The sequence below is a fragment of the Propithecus coquereli genome, unplaced genomic scaffold, assembly GCF_000956105.1.
Source record: "Propithecus coquereli isolate 6110/MARCELLA unplaced genomic scaffold, Pcoq_1.0 Scaffold59, whole genome shotgun sequence".
NCBI lineage: Eukaryota > Metazoa > Chordata > Mammalia > Primates > Indriidae > Propithecus > Propithecus coquereli.
This window is the reverse complement of record NW_012151840.1, coordinates 6,963,496-6,990,652: the sequence shown is the minus strand read 5'-3', so window position 1 is coordinate 6,990,652 and position 27,157 is coordinate 6,963,496. Positions and strand designations below refer to the sequence as shown.

General features: G+C 36.7%; 1 protein-coding gene across 1 annotated transcript in view; it reads left to right on the top strand.

Annotated features, from left to right (window-relative positions):
• RPRD2 (regulation of nuclear pre-mRNA domain containing 2) overlaps nt 1–27,157 on the top strand; it is a 113,391-nt gene that overhangs the window by 30,312 nt on the left and 55,922 nt on the right. Inside the window, exon 2 of the mRNA XM_012658522.1 lies at nt 21,299–21,423. Within this exon, the coding sequence (XP_012513976.1) occupies nt 21,299–21,423 (125 nt within the window). The remainder of the gene's footprint in view (nt 1–21,298; nt 21,424–27,157) is intronic.

Genomic DNA, 27,157 nt, shown 5'->3' with positions numbered 1-27,157 from the left:
TAATACTTATAGTCTATAATTTGACTATAAGTTAAAAAAAAACATATATATATAAATAAATTCTTTCCGTGAACAGCTTGATTGCAGAAAACCAAACATTTTAGATATATCTTAATGTAGTTTTTCTTAACCTAGGCTCTGTGGATCCGTTGGGGTTAATAATTCTATACAAGCATTTCTTTAAAGTTTTGTTTTAATTTCAGTAATATAGAAAGCATATCTTCGGTCGTTTGAATAAACAGCTCATTTCTAAACACTGAATTATTTCAGTGCCTAGAGTTGCAATGTGTAGCGTGCACTGGCACCAAGTAGGAACTGATAACCTAAAATAACAGCATTTGTGTTATTCAAACTGGTCCATAAACATTCTCAGGGGTCCTTAGGTTCTCATATTTGAGAAACGCTGTCCTAAACTTTTACAAGTATGCTTAGCTATAATTGAAATTCTGATTTGCCTGACATGTCTTAAATTGTTACTCCCTCCAAAGAAAACAAAAACCCAAGACCTCTTTTAAAAAAGTATCAAATTTATTTCAATATTTAGTTTCATTTTTAAATTAAAGCTATTGGACAATTATTTATAATCTAAAATTCGTAATCAGAGAGCTGCGGAAAACAAAAATAAGCTGTTTGATACTGACAGTGCATAGAATTACTAGACCATATATTTATAAAAGCCATGCTTACTATTAATAGTAAAAGGATCCAGTTATACTATTTAACTGAAAGAAATGTACTTTAGCTCTAATTATAGCACATTATCATCTTGACATAATTTATCCTTTTCATCCAGTTACTACTATGCCCAACAAAATGTTTCCAAATTTTAAGCCTTTATTTGCCATGTATGAAGTATGACTTAACTTTACTCTTTAAGAGTTCTTTAAAAGAAATGTGAAATTTTATTTTCACTTTGAACTTGTTTGATCAAAAAGTGGACATCACCACCACATAAATTAAAACAAAGAATGAAATAAAAAACAAAAGTGTCTATATAGTCAGTAAATTATCTGATAAGACATTTTAACTATTTCACAGTTCTACTTAGCACAAAAATAAACTGGTTACAAGATGCTCCGATGTTTGGCATTTTTACTGCAAGCTCTAAATTATAGTGTTACTCTTCTCAAGTCATCTCTAAGAAAATGGCAGTGTTCCTAAGTACAAAAATTGTTATATCCTGTAGGTGGTATTCTACATAATCAAGATAAGAGAATTCTTCATAAAATGAGGTTTTAAAAAATGCAGAATGTCTTGCTAATTACCAGTTGTCTGAAAGGCTAAAATGAGAAAAATGCAGAAAGTACTCATTGACTTATATTATTTTGCTTTGAGAAAGCCAGAAATAATTCTATTCTTAGAAATAAATAAGCAATAATGTTAAAAGGTATGATTAATATATACTGTATCTCTTTTAAGCCAAAACACACTTTTCATCTCAGAGAGGACAATTCTGACTTTTACATTCCTAATTTCCTTTGTCCATTTGAATAGAGTTCATAATCCAAAGTCATTTTTCTCCACAGGATGTTTTCATTTTGGTATGTAAACTGCTAAGTGGCAAATGACTAAGTCAGTTATAAGGAATTTGTACATAGTAAATGCTAATTTACAATAACTGTCAGTAGATATTAACAAACTTCTACACCCAAGCCTAAAAGTTACTATAGTATTGAGGTCAGAATTAACATGGTTCTTCTGTTTGGTCAGATTTCATTCACTAAATAATACTGTCAAGAAATCCAAAGACAAAACCCTAGTGGGTCCTTCCCAAAGCTGCATAATTTTCCAAATGATTTTTCTCTGGTTGCAGAGCCTGTTCATTCCTTCAGTCTTTTGTAGTCATTTAGCTTTTGCAGTATTTTCTGGCATTTTTGTTTCCTCTTTTGCTCCTTCTCCCTGGCCTCAATCATATTGGCCAGTTTCCAAGATAGTACAGCACTTAGGAACCATGAGGTAAGGGCCAAAATAAGGAAGCCATATGGGTCCTTTCCACAATGTACTCAGCCCAAGCTTTTATATCAGACATCTTCATAGCAGTTTCTTCGGAAAACTTATACTTGAGTAGTAATCTACCTTTGTCCTGGTATTAGTGAGCCAGTCACAATTTCAGGTGACCCTTGGTTATTCATTGTTTTCTTCAGCTCTACCTTATTCTTTTGAGAGAAGGTTTAAATTCCTAATGGGGCTGTGGGCCCATGGGGGCCATGTTCACCCCTGCCCCTTGTCCTTGGCAAGTGCAGGGCCCTTCGATCATGGTAGAGGCAAAGGTCTCTGGGAATCCAGGGTCCACCACGCTGCGACCTCCTCTGCTGGGCACCAGTACAAAACCACAGCAGCTGCCACTACTACCCTTCTCTGTGTTGTGCCAGGGTCTGGGATCCCAGTTCCAACGCATATAGATGTTATTTTAATATTAATTGTGTCTTTAATGCATTTCTTTGCACTATCACATATTGTCATTTCAATGCCTATTAAGTCAGTCTCTTGAATTCAGACTAACATACCTTACTTACTCTTAACCTATTTTAGCATGTGCTTTGCATGAGTGGGTGGTTTATGAAAATTTGTTGAATTTGTGCCAAGATTTTATAGACTTTGCAAAACATTGCTGGGGTTCTGCTAGGCAGAGAAGAGAAATTAATGCTTGGAGTTTTTAGTTTGGGGGATTTGGTATGGTTTGTTACAGATTTGTGTGGTTCCCAGCTCCTGGGTAAAAATGAAAACAACTGACAAGGCAAGAATGTAAATTGTTTGAAAAAACAAAACGAAACCATAACCTGGAACAAATACAGAACTAATTATTGGCAGTGATGGGGGGAAAGACATCTAAAAACAGGGAAGTAGTGATTAACTCCTATCCAGGTCTTTGGCCTTTAGTTCAGAATCTAAACAGATATTTTACCACATAAACACTTTGCTGGGATGTGCTAGTTTTAGCTGCTTCTTGTATTTTTGTTATCTGGAGAATCATGGTCCATATAATCTTAAGAAAGAAGTTTTAGTACAGTTAAAACACAAGTCTAATTATCAATTGTAAAAAGCAGACTAAGTAGATGAAGTATTAAGCATGCATTCATTTTGGTAGCTCACAGTGGGTCAGAGAAGATCCACTGGACTAGTAGTTTCTAGACTTGGGCCAATCAATTTAAGAAGGTAAAATCTAAGGGTGCTGAAAGGGGATTGTTTATACTGCTAATTAAGAACATTAAAATTGTTATCATTTCATAAAGATATTTTAATTAGCAGAAAAGTAGAAAGAAAATAATAAAGAACAATCCTTTAATTTGTATACATTTTGCTTTAGAATAAATAAGCTACGTTCTTTATGTTTTTCATTTGTCTGCAAACCAGTGGAAATTTCATCATAGCCCAAAGCCAGAATTTGGGAACTAATGTACCAGGTCATACTGCTTCTTGGAAAATTTTCTTTGCTTATTAGATAAATGGAGAAAAAAACCAGAGCACAGTATCTGACAGTGAAAACAGGTTAGCTGACATTATATTATAAAAGTTTTATGGAAAATTCTTCTCAAGTTTTTTGTAAATGTATAATTTTGTATCTCCTGGTCTTAGATATGCTCTATTGGTGGTGGTAATGTTGGTATTGAAATGTCAAATAATATCCTGGGGGTTTTTTGTTTGTTTTGTTTTTGTTTTCTTTTTTTTAAATTTTAGAATATTATGGGGGTCCAAACATTTTGGTTACGTATATTGCCTTTGCATCGCCCAAGCCAGAGCTACAAATGTGCCATCCCCCAGACAGTGCACTCCGCACCCATTAGTTATGAATTTACCCATCCCCTCCCCCCCACACCTGTCTGGCACCTGATGATTATTACTTATATGTGTGCAACTAAGTGTTGATCAGTTAGTAACAATTTGATGGTGAGTACATGTTGTGCTTGTTTTTCTATTCCTATGATACTTCATTTCAAAGAATGGGCTATAGCTCCAACCAGGATAATACAAGAGGTGCTAGTTCACCATTGTTTTTTATGGTTGAGTAGTACTCCATAGTATAGATATACCACATTTTATTAATCCACTCATGTATTGATGGGCACTTGGGTTGTTTCCACATCTTTGCAATTGTGAATTGTGCTGCCATAAACATTTGCATGCAGATGTCTTTATTATAAAATGACTTTTTTTCCTTTGGGTAGATGCCTAGTAGTGGAATTGCTGGATCAAATGGTAGTTCTATTTTTAGTTCTTTGAGGTATCTCCATATTCCTTTCCATGGAGGTTGTATTAATTTGCAGTCCCACTAGCAGTGTAAGTGTGTTCCTGTCTTTCTGAATCCATGCCAGCATTTGTTGTTTTGGGACTTGTTGATAAAACCATTCTCACTGGAATTAAGTGATGTCTCATATGGTTTTGATTTGCATTTCCCTGATGATGAGAGATGTGGAGCAATTTTTTTATATGTTTGGTATTCTGTCGTCTTTTGAAAAATTTCTGTTTGTGTCCTTTGCCTACTTTTTAATGGATTTGTTTGATTTTTTGTTGTTGTTGTTGTTAACTTTCTTAAGTTCTATATAGATTCTAGTTATCAGCCCATTACCGGATGTGTAGCATGCAAATATTTTCTCCCATCCTGTATGTTGTCTATTTGCTCTAATGATAGTTTCCTTGGCTGTGCAGAAGCTTTTTAATTTGATCAGGTCCCATTTATTTATTTTTGTTGCTGCTGTGATTGCTTTGGGGGTCTTCTTCATAAATTCTTTGCCTAGGCCAATGTCTATAAGAGTTTTCCCAACATTTTCTTCCAGAATTCTTATAGTTTCATGTCTTAGGTTTAAGTCTGTTATCCACTGTGAATTGATTTTTGTGACAGGTGAGAGGTGCAGATCTAGTTTCAATCTTCTGCATGTGGCTATCCAGTTTTCCTAGCATCATTTATTCAATAGTGATTCTTTTCCCCAATGTATATTTTTGTCTGCTTTGTCAAAGATTAGATGACAATATGAGAGTGGTTTTATATCTGGATTCTCAGTCCTGTTCCAAAGGTCTATATCTCTGTTCTTGTTTCAGTACCATGCTGTTTTGGTTTCTGTAGCTCTGTAGTATAGCTTGAAGTCTGGTGGACTGATGCTTCCCAATTTGTTCTGTTTGCTTAAGATTGCTTTGGTTATATGGGTCTTCTCTGGTTCCATACGAAGCGTACAATTATATTTTCTAGGTCAGCGAAAAATAATGTTGGTATTTTGATAGGGATTGCATTGATTCCACAGATCACTTTAGGTAGTATAGAAATTTTAACATTAATATCCTGGTTAATATATTGTTTTCTCACAAGTTATACTTCTCTTGCTTATGTAGCATCTGTTCCTTACCTACTAGAGAAGTATAAGGTATGGAGGGTGAGACAGATTATTGTGATATAGGCTTAAGAGTATAATTACCAAGATATTAATAAAAGAATTGATGTGATATATTCTAAATCTACAATGGAGATATTCTGGGAATCATTTTGTTTATATCAGCCACACTAGTATTTCCCTTCATTGATGTGAATAATAAATAGTCCTAATATTCATTGAAGATGAAAAGGAAAAAAGCACTTTTTTTTTTCTTTACCACAAGCAAGACTAAGGTAGATGAGCAATCAGTCAACAAATACATATTAAAAGGCTAGTTTTTGTTTAGTACTATAGAAGATAGAAAAGAAATAGAAGATATTCTGTTTTCAAAGAGTTTACAGCCTAGCCAAGTAAAAGTTAAACGAGTTCAGAGCAAAGAAAACAGAAATGCTTTCAAGAGCTTTCATTGAGGATCAGTGATTTGACTTGAGTTTTGAGATAAGAATTCAAATAAATGGAAGAAGAATAAGAGCATTTTTGTTGGAAGGAATACTATGAACAATTTTTTTTTAATCTATGAGCACACAGTTTGACTATATGATTAACCAACATTTGAGTCATGCATGAAGAGAGTTTGGGTTATAATCAACTTTAAAAAAATTTTGCCAGTTGATATGTACGTAGTTATTATTCTGCACAGTAATTAGGTGTAAGCAGCTAAGCAACTCATATAAATCTCTATACTTAGTATTACTACAGGCAGACCAAACATGTCTGAGGTCAGTTGAAAAGAAAACAGTTGTCTTGAAACTGTAAGACTTCTTTGCAGACTAGGGTTCTCAAGTGATTGACAGCCTAGATGTTTAACACTTCCCAGATGTTAGGAACCACAACAGAGCAAGGGAGTCCAGGGTCTAGGATTAGAGGAACCTTCTTTTTCCCAGTTTTCAGAGGCCACAGTTAAAGAGAAGGAACTGTTGTCATAACATATATTAATTTAATTTGATTAGTTTAATCAGATGGCTTTCTCTCATACTCACTTGATATATACTAGCTTAGAAGGAAGGAAAGCTGTGGGGAAACAACTAATGTAAGTGAAGTATTTGACTTACTTTGTAACAGGTACTACAAACAGATATATTTTACATGCACTATATTATTTATTCCTTGAGGTATAAAGCCACTGTGCTCAAGGTGCTCATAGTCTGGTGAGGAGACATTTTTAAATGGATATTTTCAACTTCAAGTGAAAAGTACAGTGTCTGTGTGCAAAGTGTTTTAGCAGTATTGAGGAAGGGTGTAAAATGTAGCAGCATAGGGATATTTTCTTTAATTTTTAATGTATTATTTTGAATAAGTAAATTTATGTCCAAGGCAGGTTCCAAAAGACATGCAATAAAAATGAGTTCTTCTATCACGACTGCCTCTCTGTCTTGATCCCTTAGTTTCCTTGCCTAGAAGCATCACTATTAGCAGGTTTTTTGTTTTGTTTTTGTTTTTCATTGTTGTTTTCAGACAGAGTCTTGCTCTGTCACCCAGGCTGGAGTGCAGTGGCGTCCTCATAGCTCACTGCAGCCTCAAACTCCTTGGGCTCAAATGATCCTCCTGCTTCAGCCACCTGAGTAGCTGGGAGTCTATGCGCCACCATGCCCGGCTAATTTTTCTATTTTTCTTTTGTAGAGACTCTTTTGTAAGCTTCCCGCTCTTGTTCAGGCTGGTCTCAAACTCTTAGCCTGAAGCAATCTTCCCACCTTGGCCTCCCAGAGTGCTAGGATTATAGGCATGAGCCACCAGCCACCCAGCCAGCAGTTTCTTATATGTCCTCCCAGAGATACTCTCTATGAATGTAAAATATATGTTTGTATTTTTTTTATACATATGGTAGCATACTAGACCCACTGTATTTGTTTGTTTTTTTTCTACTTTATATCTTGGAGATCTTTCCAAATAAACTATAGAATATCCTTGATTTTTTGTTTTCAGTAACTATGTACTATTCCACTGTATGGCAGTAACCTAATTTATTTAGCCAAGCCCCTGTTAATGGACTTTTAAGATATTTCCAGACTTTTGTTGGAAATAGTGCTGCAAAGAACATCTTTATAGGTAGGTGGTCTTTGTAAACACGAGCAAGCATATCTGTAGGATAAATTCCCAGCAGTCTGAAAAATGTACTGAAGGGTAGTGAGTGAAACTAGAGATAGAGATCAGTTATTTGGAGGTTTGCTGTAGTAGTGATAAGGAACTGAAGTAAGGTATTGAAAGAGTGGACAGGGGAGAATAAATTAGAAATTCTGAATTCTATCAATTCTAAAATGTACATCTCCCCCACCCCCATTTTAACATGTTTGAAAGCAACGGGTATATTGCAGTCAATGGTTTCATTCAATTAATTGTAAGTACTTTTGTTTTCCCCCAAGAGACAGGGGGTCCCACTCTCTTGCCCAGGCTAGAGTACAGTGGCATCATCACAGCTCACTGCAACCTGAACTCCTGGGCTCAAGCGATCCTCCCACCTCAGCCTCCCACAGTGCTGGGATAACAGGTGTGAGCCACAGGGCCCTGTGGAAGTACTTTTTAAATTTCTTGATGGTACATAAAATGGTACATGATATAAATGACAGTATTTCAAATATAATGAAATACAGTAGTAAAAAGGTAAGATTGACAGGATTTAGATGTAGAAAATAAGGGGAACCAAGAGTCAAGGATGACATAGCTTTTAGTGCTGTATTTTGTTTTCTTTACTTTTTAGTATTTAAACCATTTTTGTATTTTCTGCAAGTCTTTCTATTTGATAATGGTTACATTAATTTTGTGAATTTAATAAATCAACTTACCTGTTAGTGGATGTTTAGACTCTAATTTTCTTTTGACTGGTTTAGATAATTGATAACACTGAACAATTTCCTGTTTAGAATTGGAGAGATTTGGATTTAGTAGATTTCTAGATAATTTTATAAAACAATGTTTAACAGATACTCTGAGTAGTAAATTATTTTAATGAGCTATTAGATTCTTTATACTTTATAAAGTAGATCAATACTTTATAAATGTTAACAGACTACTTCAAACTTTTTAGTTTAGATATGGCTTTTTTTTTTCTTTTTCTTTTTAAGAGACAGGATTTCACTCTGTCACCCAGTTGAGTCACCTTGAACTCAAGAGATCCTTCCACATCAGCCTCGAGTAACTGGGATTACAGGCTTGCACCACTACGCCCTGCTAATTTTTTTTTAGTTTTTGTACAGATGAGAGTCTCAATATGTTGCCCATGTTGGTCACAAACTCCTGGCCTCAAGCAGTCCTGCTGAGTAGTTGGGATTACAGGTCATCACGCCCAGCTCAATGTATATTGAAGTAATTTTAATTGGGATTTAGTTTCTAAAGTCAGTACATAAAATGAGATTAGGCTTGAAAATATTTGAAGTTATTTACTAATTACAATATTTATGATTTTTTGGTAAACAACCTTGTACAGAAATATATATGTATGATATATACTGTATTTGGTATTATATAATTCCATAAGGTCAGTCATATTCAGAGATTAAATCAGTTGAATGTTTCGATGCTTGGAATACCAGCAAATTTAGGGAGACTCAAACTTCTGGCTCTTCTGTCTCTCGTCATTTTTGTGAAGATAATATTATTTCTTCCATTTCTTCATTAGTCAGTATTTCTCTATGGCCTCAAATTTCTTCCTGATATTTACAGTAGTTGCCCCTTATCCACAGTTTCACTTTCCTCAGTTAACCGCTGTACAAAAATAATAAATGAAAAATTCCAAAAGTAAACAATAAATTACACACCATTCTGAGTAGCGTACCAAATCTCGTGCTGTCCCGCCTGGGCCTTTGCCCAGGGTTTCCATGTTGTTGACCTGCCTACTAGTCACTTAGTAGCAGACTCTGTTATCAGATTGATTGTTGCGGTATAGTAGTGCTTCAGGTAACTCTTATTTTATTTAATGTCCCAAATCACAGGAGTAGCGATGCTGGCAATTCATATATGCCACAGAGAAGCCATAAAGTGCTTCCTTTAAGTGAAAAGGTGAAGGTTCTCAATTTACTAAGGAAAGAAAAAATTGTATGCTGAGGTTGCTAAGATCTTAATCTTTTATCTGTGAAATTGTGAGGAATGAAAAAAGAAATTTATGCTAGTTTTGCTGTTGCACCTCAAACTGCAAAAATTATGGCCACAATGGGTGGTAAGTGCTTAGTTAGGATGGAAAAGGCATAAATTTGTCGGCGGAAGATATGAACAGGAATGTGTTGCAGTAGACACACCCAGTAGCAATTGGGTTAGGTACTACCTGCATTTTCAGGCATGCAATTAGGGGTCTTGGAATGTATCCCCTGAGGATAAGGGGAGGGGCTGTAATTGCCTTTGCCTCTGAACATTTGTTTAACTTTGTTGTTAATTGTTTTTTCTCTTTCACTCTGGCTAAGTACTTAGAAGAGAATTCTTATATACTAAATGCAAATAGTGATATGACCTCCAGTAATCTATATCTCTTGATATCTCTAATTTTTGTATTAGGATATTCTGTGGAGCATATGGTATTCATATCATGCTTTTGATTATTGGGGATGGCACATACAGTGCTAGGGTTCCCATAACCATGGTATTGCTGAGTTAGCACATTGTTTCTCAGTCCCAGCAAGAACATCTCATCAGAGAAGGAGTCTTACTTTTTTTTTTCTTTTCTTGTCTTTTTTTTTTATTTATCATCTCCTCCCTCAGAGTCTTACGTTTTAAGTTTGTTAGTTAATCTGTCCCCAGATAAACTTAATTATAAATATGAACCCCCAATGAAGAAATTAAGGTACTCTCTTTAAAGAATTAACAGTTTAGTAAACAAAGGAAGCATCTGACTTATATACAGTGTAGCACCATTTGTTCAGTATTTTAAGTTCATAAAAGAGAAAGACAATTACAGTATTTAGATCTAAAAGGGGCTTTAGAAACTTTTTTAAGCCATTCATCTTACAAAGCCTTTAGGTGAGTTGGGTCTTAGCTCAGCCTAACACATATATGACTACATCCTGATGTGATATCCTTTCACTCTCAAAGTGTCTCAGTTTGGGTGATAAATGATCATCTTCACATAGTGGTGAAACAGTGTGGCACTCAGATTTTCTGTGTAGTTGACTGTTCTTTCTGCTACCTTGATGCTTTTTCAGATAATTAATCTTTTCTTATTAACCCTCAACAAAGCAACTAAGTGATTTTAAGGAAGTTGGAGGCTATCTCTTTAAAGAGATAAGGATTCTTTGAAAAAAGATGTAATTCTATTTAAATATTCTAGTGGCTCTGCCATTATTTTTTTTTTTTTTTTTTTGAGACGGAGTCTCACTCTTTTTCCCAGGCTAGAGTGAGTGCCGTGGCGTCAGCCTAGCTCACAGCAACCTCACACTCCTGGGCTCAAGGAATCCTTCTGCCTCAGCCTCCTGAGTAGCTGGGACTACAGGCATGCGCCACCATGCCAGGCTAGTTTTTTCTATATATTTTTAGTTGTCTGATTAATTTCTTTCAATTTTTTAGTAGAGACGGGGTCTCACTCTTGCTCAGGCTGGTTTCGAACTCTGCCATTATTTGTACTAAGTGTCTTCACTAATACTTATTTAATTATAGGATATTAAAGCCAAAGGGTATGTTACAGACATTCTAATCCAAATTGGTTATTTTTATGCTTTTATTTTTGATTATAACTATATTACAGACAGTCTAGAAAATAACATCCATTTTTAAATATTCATTTACATTCTCATAGTGTATTACATAATGGTGTACGTACATTTTTCTTTCATTTCTTTTCCACTAACTGTAATGCAAGCGTCTTCATGTTATTAACAGGTACATACTTATCAACCACATAACATGTATGTACCTTAACTATTTCCCTATTATTATTATTTCCTTTTTGGAGACAGGGTCTTGCTCTGTAGCCCAGGCTGGATTCAAACCCTTGGGCTCAGATGATCCTCTCACCTGAGCCTCCTGAGTAGCTAGGAGTACAGGCATGTGCCACCATGCCTGGCTTTCTGTTCTTCTGTTGTTATTCTTTAGGTTGCTTCTAATTTTTGTACAATTACAAATAGCATTTTTGTCCATGTGGCTTTTTCTTTTTGTTTTTCCTTTCATCATCCTTGCTTTATAAGTGAGGACACACTAAAGCTAATGAAAATGAAATACAAGTGGGGAGGAAAAAAAAAAAAAAAAAAAGAAAATCCTTTTCAAGGGTTACAACTCAGGTCTTCTGACTCTCATGCTTGTATCCTTTCCATTATACCATAATTCCTGTTCTCTATAATTGAAAGACTACCTATGCTGAAAACACTTTCTATATCAACTGCCTTAACCTACTTTTGGAACAAGGCAAGGTAGACACAAAATTTTAATGTTAACTCAAGTTAAAAATTACCTAACCCTTCTGTCCCCAGATTGACAGTTTTATTTTGAAGGTACTTAGGCTTGAATCAGTGACCCTCATTTTCCTATTGTTAACCACACCCCTTCTCTATAATGATAAAAAGGCTGAGTGCTTAGCTTCTAGATTGTTGAGTAATTGCTGTTGTGACAAGACTGACTTAATATCTAGGTTAACTTCTGCGATAGCCCCTAGAATACCTCATTGTATCTCAGATAGGTCTACCTGTGCTATACAGTTACCTAAGAAACCTTGTGGGATTATTAACCAAACAGAAACGAGGACTACTCATTTTATTGCCTTTTCTTCTTTTCCTTGTGCTTTTCTTCTCTTTTTTTCTAATTTATTTATTTGAGTAATAGTTATATGGAAAGCTTAATATGTGTTAGGTACAATTCTAGGTGCTGAGAATTCAATAGTAAATAAAACTGAAAAAAATCTTTGTCCTTATGGAGCTTATATTCCCTGGGGGCAGGTAGATAGACATAAAGTAAATTATATAGTATATTGGAAAATTATGGTTATTGGGAAAATAAAGTAAGGAAGGATAATAGGAGTGTTGTTAGCGTGATATTGCAATTTTTATTAAGGTCGTCAGGGAAGTATTCACTGAGAAAGTAACATTTGGGCAAAGATTTTTTTTTTTTTGAGACAGAGTCTCACTCTGTTGCCTGGGCTAGAGTGCCGTGGCGTCAGCCTAGCTCATAGCAACCTCAAACTTCTGGGCTCAAGCGATCCTCCTGCCTCAGCCTACTGAGTAGCTGGGACTACAGGCGCACACTGCAATGCCCGGCTAATTTTCCTATTTTTAGTAAAGATGGGGTCTCACTCCTGCTCAGGCTGGTCTTGAACTCCTGGCCTCAAACTGTCCTCCTGCCTCAGCCTCCCAGAGTGCTAGGATTATAGGCATGAGCCACTATGCCTGGCCTGGGCAAAGATTTAAAGTTGATAAGAGAGTGAACCATGAGAAATATGGGGAAAGAATATTCCAGGCAGAGGGAACATTGAGTTTAAAGGACCCTGAGGTAAGGAGCATGCCAGGTGTGTTGTAGGCCCTGCAGAGACAGCAAGGTAGCAGGGTGGCTGGAATGGAATGAGTGATAAAGAGGAAATTAAGTCAGAAAAATAATACAGGACCAGATTGTTTAGAGTTTATAGGCCATTGTAAGGACGTTGAATTTTTTATTAAGGAAGGGAACCATTATTGGAGGGATTTAAGCAGTGGAGTAGTGTGATGAGATTTATATTTTTCAAGGCTCACTCACAGGGAGAGCAGTTAGGAGATCTATTACAATAATTCAAGCAAAAAGTGATGGTGACTTAGACCAGGAGGCAGTGATAGAGGTAGTCAGTAGTAGTTGGAGTCTATATATTTTTTAACTTGTTATTTTTAAATAATTTCAAACTCTTGACCTCATTTAACCTTAATTACTTCCTTATAGGCTCTATCTCCAAATATAGTCACATTGGGTGTTAGGGCTTCAACATATGAATATTTGAGGGACACAATTCAATCCACAGTAATGGTTGTTAAATAACCTCTATACAACTACCAGAATCGGGAAATGAATGTTGATACAATACTAGCATTGAATCTGCACACCCTAGTTTTATTTTGCCAGTTGCTTCAATAATAGTCTTTAAAGGTCCAGGATTATGTGTTGCATTTAGCTATCACATCTCTTTAGTTTTCTTCAGTCTGAAACATTTCTCAGTCTACCTTTGTTTTTCATGACCTTGACAGTTTTGAAGAGTACGGACCAGTAACTTGTAGAATATCCATAAATCTCTATTTGTCTGATATTTCCCTATTATTAAATTCAGGTTATGCAGTTTGGGGCAGGAATACCACAGAACTGATGCTGTGTTCTTAATGCATTATATTTGGAGGAACATAATGTCTTTCCCATTAATGGTGATGTTAACTTTTATAACTTGGTTAAGATGATGTTTGCTGGGTTTCTCCACTGTAAAGCCAATGAATATTTTATGGGGAGATAGTTTGAGACTCTATAAGTATCCTGTTCCTGATTAAACTTTGTCTCACTAGCTTTGGCATCCATTGATAATTGTTGCTTGAGTCAGTGTTTACTGTGATGGCTGCCAATGCTGATTTTTAAAATTCCATCATTCCTCTATGTTTTTTAGTTGGCATTTGATCACAAGGCAGGGTTTTACCCCTTCCCCCATTTATTATTTACATCACTGCATATTCATGGATTCCTGTTTCATTCAGGGGGTCATATTCCTTTACTGTTACTTATTTTGACACTTAGCTTGTCATAGATTTTGCCAATAGGAACCCTTCAAGCTGGTTCCTTGTTCTTTTGACATCATTCTTTGAGTGCAAGATGTTTCAAACTCTTCCTGTATCCTGGCCGGGAATCAGTTATTTCTCCTAGAAACCCTGGTTCCTCTTAGAAACCAAGATCTAGGCATTGGGTTTGCTCATTGCTATTGGAATGTCGTTGCTTCTAGGCCTTTTTGGTTGGAAAGATGTAGGAAATAGTTGTATGTATATAGACACACAAACACATGTATTCATTGATGTATGTTTTCTGTATATAACTGAGTTCATATGAAGATTTCTAATTACAGTCTAACACCATAAGGTTAATTTTAGCTTCCCCCCTTTCCATAACTGTAAATTCCTAAGTTGGTATATATTTCAAAAGTAGCATTAATGAGATATGCTGATAGTTTGAATGTGGAGTGTGAAAGATAGAGAAGAGTCAATGATGACTCAAGATTTTTTTCTGGAGCCAACAGAAGAAATAGAAGTGTCATTTACTGAGATGGAGAAGACTATAGGAGGAGACACTTTAGAGGAAGAGATGAGATATAGTTGACCTTCTGGTCAGTTTTGGATGTGTTGCCTCTGAGCTGTCTATTAGACATCCAAGGGGAGATATTGGGTGGATATTTGAGTCTGCAGTTCAAAGAAGAAGTCCAGGATGGAAGTACAAATTACTTCAAGAAAACCAATCAGGCCGGGCATGGTGGCTCACTCCTGGAATCCTAGCACTCTTGGAGGCCGAGGCAGAAGGATCGCTTGAGCCCAGAAGTTTGAGGTTGTTGTGAGCTAGGCTGACGCCACGGCACTCTAGCCCAGGCAACACAGTGAGGCTCTGTCTCAAAAAAAAGAAAACCAGTCAAACCTTCTGGGCAAAAGTAATTGTATTTCTTTAATAACCTTTTATTATGGAAGTAGCAAATATGTATTATATAAAATTAGAATACAAGCAAGCAAAGGGGGAGAGATATATATCCCTCTTAAAGATCAGTACTATGAAAACTTAGTTTCATATCCTTTCTGATCTCCTTTTTTTTTTTTTTTTTGAGACAGAGTCTCACTGTGTTGCCCGGGCTAGAGTGCCGTGGCGTCATCCTAGCTCACAGCAACCTCAAACTGCTGGGCTCAAGCGATCCTCCTGCCTCAGCCTCCCGAGTAGCTGGGACTACAGGCATGCACCACCATGCCCGGCTAATTTTTCTATTTTTAGTAGAGACGGGGTCTCGCTCTTGCTCAGGCTGGTTTTGAACTCCTGAGAGACGGGGTCTCGCTCTTGCTCAGGCTGGTTTTGAACTCCTGAGCTCAAACAATCCGCCAGCCTCGGCCTCCCAGAGTGCTAGGATTACAAGCGTGAGCCACCGCGCCCGGCCTGATCTCTTTTATTATACAAATAAAGATACACCTTTCTTTTCTAAAATGAGATTATTCTGTAATTCCTGTTTTTTTTTTTCAGTTGATGATCTCTCATTTCCATTTCATTAAATTTTCATCTTATCTGAGACCACATTTTGATTTCCTTCATTAATCCAATAATGTCATTTACAGCTGGCTGGTCAGTCCAAACCTATAACAGTCAAGGAACACAAATTAATTACATCTGATTGCTGTGTCCCTTGAGTCTCTCTTAATCTGTCCAATACATTTTATGCCATTTAACTGTTGACAAGAGTGGGCCAGTTGTCCTGTAGAGTATCTCGCCTTCTGAATTTGTCTTGTTGCTTCCTTATGGTATTAATTCGTTCTTTTTGTGATTATTTCTAACACTAAAGTTATTTGCTGTTTTTTCTAAAACTCCCTACTATATAGAAACTTTTCATGACTTATTCTTGACCATAGAATAAAGACTAAAACATTTTAGCTCAATATTTAAGTCTCAAAAGAATTTGTCATCTTTGCCTATTCTCCATTGTTCTTCCGTGCAGACCCTCCTGGTCAGACAGAAATAAAAATAGAGAGTGGTTAAGAGTATGGCTCTGGAGCCAAACCATCTGGATTTGAATCCGAGCTCTACCACTTAGTAGCTATGACTTTGGGCTATTCACTTCATTCCATCTATTACATGGGAATGATAGCAGTCCTGCTCAGTACCTTTGCTCATGACTTGTTCTCTGGAATATTCTTCTCCTTCCTTCCTGCCTATGAAAATTTAACTTCTCCATCAAACATTTAACTAATACTAATTGGGCACGTATCAGACACTGAATTAGTCATTAAGAACATGGCAGTAAACAAGACAGAATCCGCCTTCAGTGTGCTTATACTCCAATGGGGTATACACACAAGTACACAACAGTGTGGTAAATTCTGTGGTAGGTGTAAGACATGGTGCACTAAAGGCATAGTCTTGTGGAGTCAAGGGATGCTTCTTTGAAGAAGATGTTATGTATACGCTGAGACCTGAAGAAAGAAAAGGAATTAGCCTGTTGAAACAAGGGCAGCAATACAAGGGAAGGGCTATAGGGCTTGGAGATGAGAACAAAGAGTAATTCACTAATCTGGAACTTTAAGGGAGATAAGTGGCTAAAGTTGAGGCTCAGCAGGTAGACAAGAAACAGGTTACAGAGGGCTTTGAAAAGTGTTCCATATGGACCTTCTCAATTTCTACTCCTTTAGGCAGTTTTCCAAACTACCCCAGCCAACTTGTTTTATTCCTCCAGAATTTCCACAGTGCTCTGACTAGACAGTTTGCATTGGGGAGAAGTAGTAATAAAAAAGAATTTGGGGTAGTTTGGGGAAGAAGTAGAGATTGAGATGGTGGAGTGGTTAGAATCTGATATGAAATAAATTTAGAATTTCCTATGGATGTGTAGAAAACCACTGAAAATTATTCAAGATGAGTTATATAAAGGAAAATTCTGAGAGAGAACATGAACAAAGGTTCTGGGAACTGAGTAATTCATTAAAGATAGAACCTCAAATTTGATGGGGAAGAGATAAGACTGGAACAACACAGGATGCAGATTATAAAGGAGGGTAAGGTCTTGTAACTTTTTCCACTAAGCAGTAGGAAATCATTAGCAGATTTGACATGAGAAATAGATAATGTTTGCATATTAGAAAATAAATTTGGCAATAATGAAAGGGAGTAAATTTGAGGGGGGCCAGTTTAGAGGCAAAATAACCAGTTAGGAGGCTGCTGCAGTAGTAGTCCAGGTCAGAGGTGATGAAGCCCAGCAAAGAGCAATAGTAGGAAAAGAAGGGGGGATAAATTTGAGAAATGTTATTGGAGACAAAATTGGCTAGAGTTAGAGATTTATTAAATGAGGGTGGGGAGGTAAGGAAAGTTAAAAAGAATTGCTACACTGGGTGTGGTGACTCACACCTGTAATCCCAGCTCTTTGAGAGGCTGAGGCAGGAGTATTGCTGAAGGCCAGGAGTTTGAGACCAGCCTGGTCAACACAGCGAGACTCTGTCTCTACAAAAAACAATTAAAAAGAATTAACCAGGTGTGGTGGTACACGTCTATAGTGTTAGCTACTTGGGAGGTGGAGGTGTGAGGATCACTTGAGCCCAGGAGTTTGATGTTGCAGTGACCTGTGATCGGGCCACTGGACTCCAGCCTGAGGTGACAGAGTGAGACTGTTTCCTTTAAAAAAAAAATTGAGGCCGTTAAAAAAAAAAATGGAACTGAAAAAAATAAAATAAAATAAATTAAAACAATAATGCTAAAGTTTTAGCTAAATACAAGAGCAGTAACAAATGGAAGAGGAGAAAGATGATCAATAAAATATGAAAGCTCAAGGTACCTCTGAGACGTAGAAGTGGATGTGTACATTGACTGGTAAAGGGAAATCCAGGCTTGGTATGTGTGGATGTAAGAGTCGTCGTTATATAGGTGCTTGTAGTTAAAGACATGGAAGTGGGTGATCATGCTGATAGCATTCCATTTTCTGTGTGCTAAGCCCAGTCCTAAATGCTTTACATACATTGTTCCATTTAATTCTAATAATTGTGAGGTTGTCATTTTACAATGAAAGTGACATAGAAGAGTAAAGTAGTGTATAAGACCCCAAAGCTAGTAAGTGACAGAGCCAGGAATAAAACAGATCACTTAAAGCCTGAAATCTTAAAACAGTATGCTATGAGTAAATAGTGAAGAGTGCTCAGGAGAGAAGCCTGGAGGGTATCAACATTTAAAGGAGGATGGTCACAGGCAGAATGCCTACTTCCACATGATTGTGGAGGAGCAGCCAGAGAGAGGTAAGAGAAAAACTGAGAGTGGTTATGACAGAAGCCACAGGAGGAATTAAGAGACTATTCTGTGTGCTAAAAGCCACAAACAAATAACATTTTTAAAAAAATCTCCACTGGGTTTAATAAATCGTAATTTATTGGTAACTTTGGCAATTACTGTTTGAATGAACTATTGGCAACATAAATGATATAGCATAATTTATATAACATAATCTACTCTTAGCATAGTAGCTTGCATATTTTAAATGCAAAAAATAAAAGGTAGCTCTTATAATTATGGAGTTAATGGAAGTTAAAGTGAAGATAGTGAGTGTACATATAAAACTTTCAGACCCCTGAATCTGAAAGGTCTTAACTAAAGGAAGGCAAGGAAGGAAAAAGATAAGTCTAGGGGAAACCTAAGATGGCCACGAGAATACTTGTTTAAAATAGGAGAGACATGCATGTATATGTGTTGAGAGAGAGCCAGAAGGAATACTACATTAATATAAATATGAATCAAGATACAATTAGAGGCTGGGTTCGGTGGCTCACGCCTATAATCCTAGCACTCTGGGAGGCCGAGGCAGGAGGATTGCTTGAGCTCAGGAGTTCGAGACCAGCCCGAGCAAGAATGAGACTCCATCTCTACTAAAAATAGAAAAAATTAGCTGGGCGTGGTGGTGCATGCCTGTAATCCCAGCTACTCGGGAGGCTGAGGCAGGAAGATCACTTGAGCCCAGGAGTTTGAGGTTGCCATGAGCTAGGCTGATGCCATGGCACTCTAGCCTGGGCAACAGAGTGAGACTGTCTCAAAAAAAAGAAAAAAAGATATAATTAGAGGTGAAAGAGCTACAAGAAAATAAACATTTATACATACAAATTGAAATACAAGAAGCAAGGATAGTTAATGGAGTATAACGTTCCCAAGGAGTGAAGAGAAGATAGGAAACAGTATCCAGTGGAGGGATTTCTCTTCGATAGGGGTGACACTTTTTACTAGGTAAACCGATCTGGATGATTTTAAGTGCAGATACATTTTTTTAGAAGAGATTGTCCCATCTAATGATTTCTGCTTTCCCTGTGAAATAGCATATAAGCTTATCTTCTAAGAGTGAGAAGGGATGTAGTAAGATAGGGGCTTGACAAGAGTGATAAAAATTTGAAATACCTCGTAGAGAGAGGATACTGATTAAGGACACGTGGAGGGATTATACAAGGTCTGTCTAGAAAGTATCCAGCCATTGTTAATGTAACAAGAACGGTTTGCATGATGTCTGTGTAACTTGGCAGCCAAAGAGAGTAGACTGGAATGCGCACGCATGAACAATGACTACTTCACTGTACTAGTCAGTGGGACACTAGACACTGTTGAGCGAGCATATGTACTGTGTTGTCGTCGCGTTCAAAATGACTAAGCGAGTAGAGCAACAAATCTGCATCAAATTTTGTGTTAGGCTTGAACACTCCTCCACGGAAACTAGTCAGATGATTCAGAAGGCTTTCTGGGACGATGCAATGAGTGCAGTGCAAGTAAAAGTGTGACACAGACGCTTCAAAGATGGTTGAGAATCTGTTGAAAGTGATCCACATTCTGGAAGGCCTGCAACAAGCAGAACACCTGAGAATGTTGAACGTGTACAGGTTAGGTTAAGAGACACTGGGAGAACTGTGTGAGGTCCCAAGGTGTCTACTTTGAAGGGGATTGAGGCGTTATTGTCCTATGTACAATGTTTCTTGTATCTTCTTCAATAAATGTCCCCATTTTTCGTATTACTTGGCTGGGTACTTTCCGGACAGACCGCGTATGTATCATTGAGGGCGCACCTGAACAAGACTGAATTTATGTGGTTTTAATTCTCTTTTGGTATGATTTTTCTTTCTTCTTTCTCTCTCTCTCTTTTTTGTGAGACAATAGTCTCACTCTGTTGCCCTGGGTAGAGTGCAGTGGTGTCATCATAGCTCACTGCAACCTCACTCTCCTGGGCTCAAGCGATCCTCCTGCCTTGGCCTCCCAGAGTGTAGGATTACAGGCGTAAGCCACCTTGCCCAGCCTTCTGGTATGATTTTTCTTTAGCAGAATCCAGCAGCAGCAGTAAAGACATTTCGTTAGGTTGATTGAAATTTAGGATTTTTGTTAAGTGCATGTGATAGAACGCTGATTGGGGGGAAAAGTTTAAAAAATGGACCGAAGACTCTGGAATCAATAGAGAAAGAATTGAGTACTGGAGGAGAATGTAGTGTTAGAGAAAATAAAGAACTGAGATCTTGATGAAATTGAAAAACAAGTATAATGGGAGTGGAAGTTTGTGGTCAGGGAAGGGGATTTTGAGTGGTTCTTAAAGGTCACTGAATTTGAGGTCAAGGAATTGAGAGACTAGAAAACTTGATGGATCAAAGATATGGACATTGAAATTGCCCCTCATAATAATGAAACTTGCGGTGGCTTTGCTCAGCGTTCTAGGTAGTAAATTGATTGGGCCTTTGAAAAACTTATTGTAGGTATATACATGGGATAATATTATTTTAGGACACTTAACCTGGTGATGAAAGTAGCAACAGAGCCTCCCTTTCAGCAGATGTAGATGGAAAGACTTAGGTGTATCTGAGTAGTATCTGGGTTGGTTGATGAAAAGGTTCTGCCTAAAATAAAAAAGAATTTGCCAGAAGTCACATTCTGATTCTAGTCCAAAGCTCATGCTCTTTCCACTAACCTTGGTATTCCCACAGCTAGTTCAGCTTGTTCAACTTAATTGTTTTATCTTCCTGGGAGTACAATTTTATTTTAGCTTCTCCAGAGTTAGTGGTTTTTGTCAGTACCAAATGTATACAAAGTGAAGGAGAAATCTACTTGAGAAATACCTTGAATAGAAACTTAACCTGAAGTAGTCAATGTTTTTAGTATGTACAATAAACTGATTCATTAGTTCATTTATCTGTTTATTCATCCTTCCTTTCTATGTAATTATATCCATCCTTTCACATCCATGTAAAAAAGCAGTTATAGTTTAAAAACACTGTATTTGGAATAAGTTGAACTAAGTATAAATATCAACTGATTTGGTTTTATTTGTTGTCTTTTGTCATCTCTAGCTGCGTATCCCCACCGTTTGAATCTCTTTTACCTTGCCAATGATGTCATACAGAACTGTAAAAGGAAAAATGCAATCATATTCCGTGAATCATTTGCTGACGTACTTCCTGAAGCAGCTGCTCTAGTGAAGTAAGTAAATTTTTATTGCTCTGTAGAATCTAACCTAAGAAATTTGGACTTTCAGTTTCCCTTTTTACCCATTAGTAAGAACTGTAATAGTTGAACACGCTTGAAGATCCAAGGATGTTTTGCCCAACTAGTTCATTGTAACTTTCTTGCTAATACACACATTTTCCTTTTAAAACTTTTCTCTTCTCTCTTCTCTTCTCTTCTCTTCTCTTCTCTTCTCTTCTCTTCTCTTCTCTTCTCTTCTCTTCTCTTTTCTTTTCTTCACTACTCAATTATTTTTCTTCCATCTTCAAAAGCTGATCTCTTATATATCCTAACTTGACCATATATATCTCCTGGTGGTACTCTCTAGATGTACTTCTTTCTAACTAGTGCTTCGGTTTTTGTTCTGCTTTTGTTTTGTTTTGTTTTTTTAAACACATTTCATTTCTTCTTTCAAAATCTTCCTGCAGTCTTGCCCCTCTCCATGAAATCTGTTTAATTAAAGAGAAATGGAAACTTCTCAACTTTATATTCCTACCTTCACATTGATTTACTCCATTCTTAGCAGAATTTGTATGCAGCATTTCCCACAGAGTATTCTTATGAAATGGTCAGAGAAGGAAGGGTTCCATGCGCAAATAAGTTTGGAGGATAATCCATACTGCCTTTCCTCTTCTGAAGATTCACAATGCACATTATCATATCAATAATTTGTCTCCTTTTGGGGGCATTACGGTGTTAATGCCAAAACAGCATTTCCTAAGTGTTGACCATGAACCCTTCTTTTTGGATACCTATTAAACATCCCCACATTTGGGGGGATTCTGGTATGTATAGTACAAACTTATATTTGATCTTATTTTTGCCCTGTGTTAATTGTGTTTTCTTTGTGTTGAATTCATATTTTTAAATTGTTTGCATTGTACAAGAGACACACGTAATTACAGGACAATTATATGGAACAATCATAATAGCTAAATACTCCCTCAGATTATGTATTTATTAGCATTGACCCATTTGTTACTATTAACCTAGTCAGAACTGCATGATCCTTGTTTCTTCCTTTGGATTGTTAACTTGAAATGTCTACTTTGTTATTACAAAAGATTAAAATATGATCCTACTTGAATGTACTAAGTAATAAGGGATATAAAATAATAATAATAATACCTACCATTTGTTGAATACTTATAACTGACCAGATATTATACAAAGTGCTCTATCATTTAATTTTGAGCACAAATTTATGCAGTGGTACTACTTTTACCTTCAGTTTAAGGAAGAAGAAACTCTGGCTTGAAGAAGTTAGGCAGGTTGCCTAAGCTCTCACAGCTACCTGGGAGTGGGTAGGCAGAATTCCTCCTTCAGGCTGTCCAGACCCCAAATCCCATTGTTCTTTGCCACTTAACCACTAATCTATCCTGCCTCTTTACAGGTACAGATCCAGTATAATTTTGAGTAAGAAAAGCAGTACTCTGTGTGATCTCTATTTAGAGTTTCTGCTGTACATATCACTATTGTCACTTTAAAACTTAGCCTAGTGTTTCCTAGGTTTGGATTTCATGGCCTAGTTCATGGATTAATATAGTTATTAATCTTTTTTTCACCATGTAAAGATAATTTTAAAAACAACTACTTTGTATTATTACCACTATTTCACAGAAATAAATAGAAAGACCATAATCTCAGAGTAAAGTGCAATGCTTTAAATTAAAATTTTAAGCTCTGAAAAGTTGTCTAACTCAATGAAAGATAACTTCAGAAATGTGTACTAAACATTAGACGTAATGGTGAAACAAAGCATTGCAAGAAAAAAGCCCTCTGTCATTACCATTCATCATTAAGCTGGCGATCCCACTTTGTAAGAAGTGAATGAATGAATGAATGAATGAATAAATTCATTTATAAGAAACAGAATTGTCATTATTCACAAGTAACATAATTACTTACATCAGATAGGCAACCCTTTTCTGTAAAGGCTGATAGTTAAGTATTTTAAGCTTTTCAAGCCATAGTATCTGTGTCACAGCTACTTAATTCTGCCATTCTAGCATAAAAGCACCGTAGATAATGCAGAAACAAATGGGCATGGCTCTGTTCCAATAAGACTTTATTTAAAAAATAGACAGACAGCCAGATTTGGCCTGAGGTTTGCAATTTGCCAATCCCTAGCCTACATAGAAAACTCAACAGAATCACCTAATAAGAAAATTCAGCTAAATAGCCAGATTCAAGTTAAACATACAAAATCAGGCCGGGCGCAGTGGCTCACGCCTGTAATCCTAGCACTCTGGGAGGCCCAGGCGGGAGGATTGCTCAAGGTCAGGAGTTCAAGACCAGCCTGAGCAAGAGTGAGACCCCATCTCTACTAAAAATAGAAAGAAATTAGCTGGACAACTAAAAATATATAGAAAAAATTAGCCAGGAATGGTCGTGAATACCTGTAGTCCCAGCTACTTGGGAGGTTGAGGCAGAAGGATTGCTTGAGCCCAGGAGTTTGAGGTTGCTGTGAGCTAGGCTGATGCCATGGCACTCTAGCCTAGGGAACAGAGCAAGACTCTGTCTCGAAAACAAAACAAAACAAAAAACCAAAATCAATAGCTTTCCTATACATGCTAGCAATAACTAATTTAAAAATGTAATTAGGAAAAAATTTTCTTTTGCAAAAAAAAAAATGGTACCTCCCCCCCCACACACATAAAAGAAACCCCACCCAAGAGTAAATGTAATAAGACAGGGGTGGGAAACATTTTCATGTTGGAAGGCTGCATTAATTTAGCTATAATCAAATAAGGCTGCATTCAAGAAGTTTCAATTAGATATACTTAAAAATGTACATTAATTTGTAAAAATCTAACTACCTATATGCTTAATAATTTCAAAAAATGAAAGCTATTTGTTAAAGTTAACTAACCTTTTAATGACTTCGTTGTGTCTGCTTTTTGCTGGAAAGCATTTGAATATTTGGTTGCGTCATGAAAGTTCATAGTTTTAGTTGATCCTCTAGATGGGTATCAATCATTTGTGACCTTAAGGGCATCTTGATTTGGGTTAGGTAGGAGAATGTAGATTCGCAGCAATCAGTGGTTGAAAAGCAAGAAAGCATTTTTTGTGCATGTTGTCGAAGGCGTGGGTATTCTACTGCATTTTTCCATAGTTCCATTGGATCTTTCTTAGCATCAAACAATGACTTTAAAATGTCATCTACTGACACTTTGGTGGTGGGTCACTGCGCAGATTGGATCCTGCTTGCTTTTGCACCTCGCTCTACTTCCTCCACAACCTGGTCTGACAAACCCGCTATGGCTGACATCAAGAAATTCAAAAATCAAAATTGAAGAAGACAGAAATGCAAGTCCACTGCCTTCCAAAGAAACGATCGAACAGAGAAGCAAGCAGACGAGTGGTAATGAGACAGGCGCTGCCAATTCGTACTACATGTTCCACAAGCATTGCTTTCTTATTTTACTTCTTTTAACTGTTTAACTGTGTGAGATGCAAAGAGGTTGGATCAAGTTTAAATGACAGTGCTGCCCCTTTCACATCAAAGAAGTGAGAACTACTGATAATGAAGGCTGCGCCTCCCTCTCCGTCTGCCTGTCTGGCTGGTGGGGAAGGAAAAGAACTTGCATGTTGGTGAAGGAAGAAGCAGAGTGGGACAACAACGAAATCTAGAGTAAAACCAAGCTGTCCCAAGGTTTTCTGCAGGCTGTAAAATGCACTTTAATCAGACTGCCAGTTTTTTTGTTGTTCAAATGATTTTAATTATTAGAATGCACAATTTTTTAAATATACAAATAAAAAGTTTTAAAACGTGAAGAAGTCATCTACTGAAAGCTCAGTCAATTCCATCTGTAGTTCTTAAGGTGCCTTGGTGATATCAACAAGGTGAGGCTGAAATGCTAATTTGAGTGTGATGTCATGATTCTCAAAGTCAGTGAACCTTTCAGTGTATTCTCCAATTAATAGGTCTGTAACAGCTGCGTATTCTTCAGATGATTCACATATATCATCCTGTTCATCAGTGAGCTTTGCTAACTGGGGAAAATATTCATCTGAAATTTCCTTTTGAAGAAGAAATGTTTTGAAAAAAAGGTAGTTTTTTTTTTTGAAATGCTTGGATTTTTTGCCACAGTCTATATAGACTTAGTTTTACCTTGCAAAGAAGTAAGTATTCAAGTTGTTTTGATTTGACATAACGTCACACAGAAATGCTACATTCCTATAGAAATCTGCTTTTAATAATTTGCATTACTGATTCTGTTCTTCATAAAATTTAACTATCTGTTCTTGCAGAGATAAAATTTTGGCTAATACCTGTTCCTGCAATAGCCACTGCACTTTAGAATGATACAGAAAATCTACACTAAATACCTCATCATTCAACTTTAGCATGTTAGGAAACTGATGATGCCGTGTTGCATTTGCACTAATATAGTTAACAATACTTGCAACTTGTTGCAACGTGTCACTTCAAACAGTAGCTTTAGCACAGAGTTTTTGCTAATGCAAGATACAATGAAAAGAAATGAGAACATCTGGATCTGTTAATACTTTTTTTATCTGTGTATTAAACCCTTCATGTTTTCCTGTCATGGAAGGTGCACCGTCTGTACATACACTCACTAAATTTACCACATTCAGTCCAACTTCATGACATTTACCTTGAAAGTTGTTGAAGATATCTATTCCCCTTGTTCTGTTTGCAAGAGTGCCCAGAGCAAGTAACTGCGTAGCAAAGAAAATCTTCTGTTATGACCCAAATGAAGTATAAAACCTGCACCAAGTCAGTAGTATCAGTTGATTCATCCAAAGCAATTGAATAATACATATTTTCCTTTTGAAATATTGCATGAAGTTCTATTAAATTGAAGGCGAATTCATGCTGCCTGTCAGTTATGGTTCTCCTTGAAAGAGGCAGTTGTTGTACTTTGAAGCATTACCGGGGTCTAAGCATCCAACAACTTCGACAATGCATTCTTTCACAATTTCTACATCACTGAATGGCTTCCCTTTTTTCCCAAGTATATAAGCTACTTTATAAGTTGCTTCAGTGGCATTATTTCCAGGTCTTATTGCTCCTTGAAAGAATTGTCTTTGCTTTGCTTTTCATCTTTTAGTTTCTGCAATACAACCTTTTGTACCTCTCCCTCAAATTTAAAATATTTGTGGTCCTTGTAAGTGTTGTAATGCTGATGAGCATTCAGTTTCCTTAATGTTGATATTGCAGTATCACAAAGCAAGCAAATCATCTTATATTTAACAGAAATGAGATAATATTGCAATTCCCAATCCTCATGAAAAAAATCTGTTTTCTTCCTTCAGTGTTCTCTTGGTCTTCTTTGACATGATGGGCTGTTAAGCAGACAGAATTAAAAAATACTGTTGAGCTGTGCAACTATCCACAAATTACACTTTAAACAGAAACACAGTGCACCGTTGTCAAAAGCTGATAACAGACTGGTGTACTTGACCCCCATAGACTCTCACAACCAGCCTGGTGTGGTAGAGGCACCAGTCAAATCATGAACACAGCAACCATCAATTTAGCCCTTATGGTTTACTAAGGTTCTAATTGTGCCAGTCAATCTGGGAGGATTATTTCATTGAAACTTACTTTATTCTTCGGTATTTTAAATACATTCATTTTATAAATAAAATATAAAAGATGAACAAAAACGCATTAATGAAAATAAAAGGATTTGTTCTGTAGAATTTGGATTCAGTAAAAAGGCCACACTTAAGGA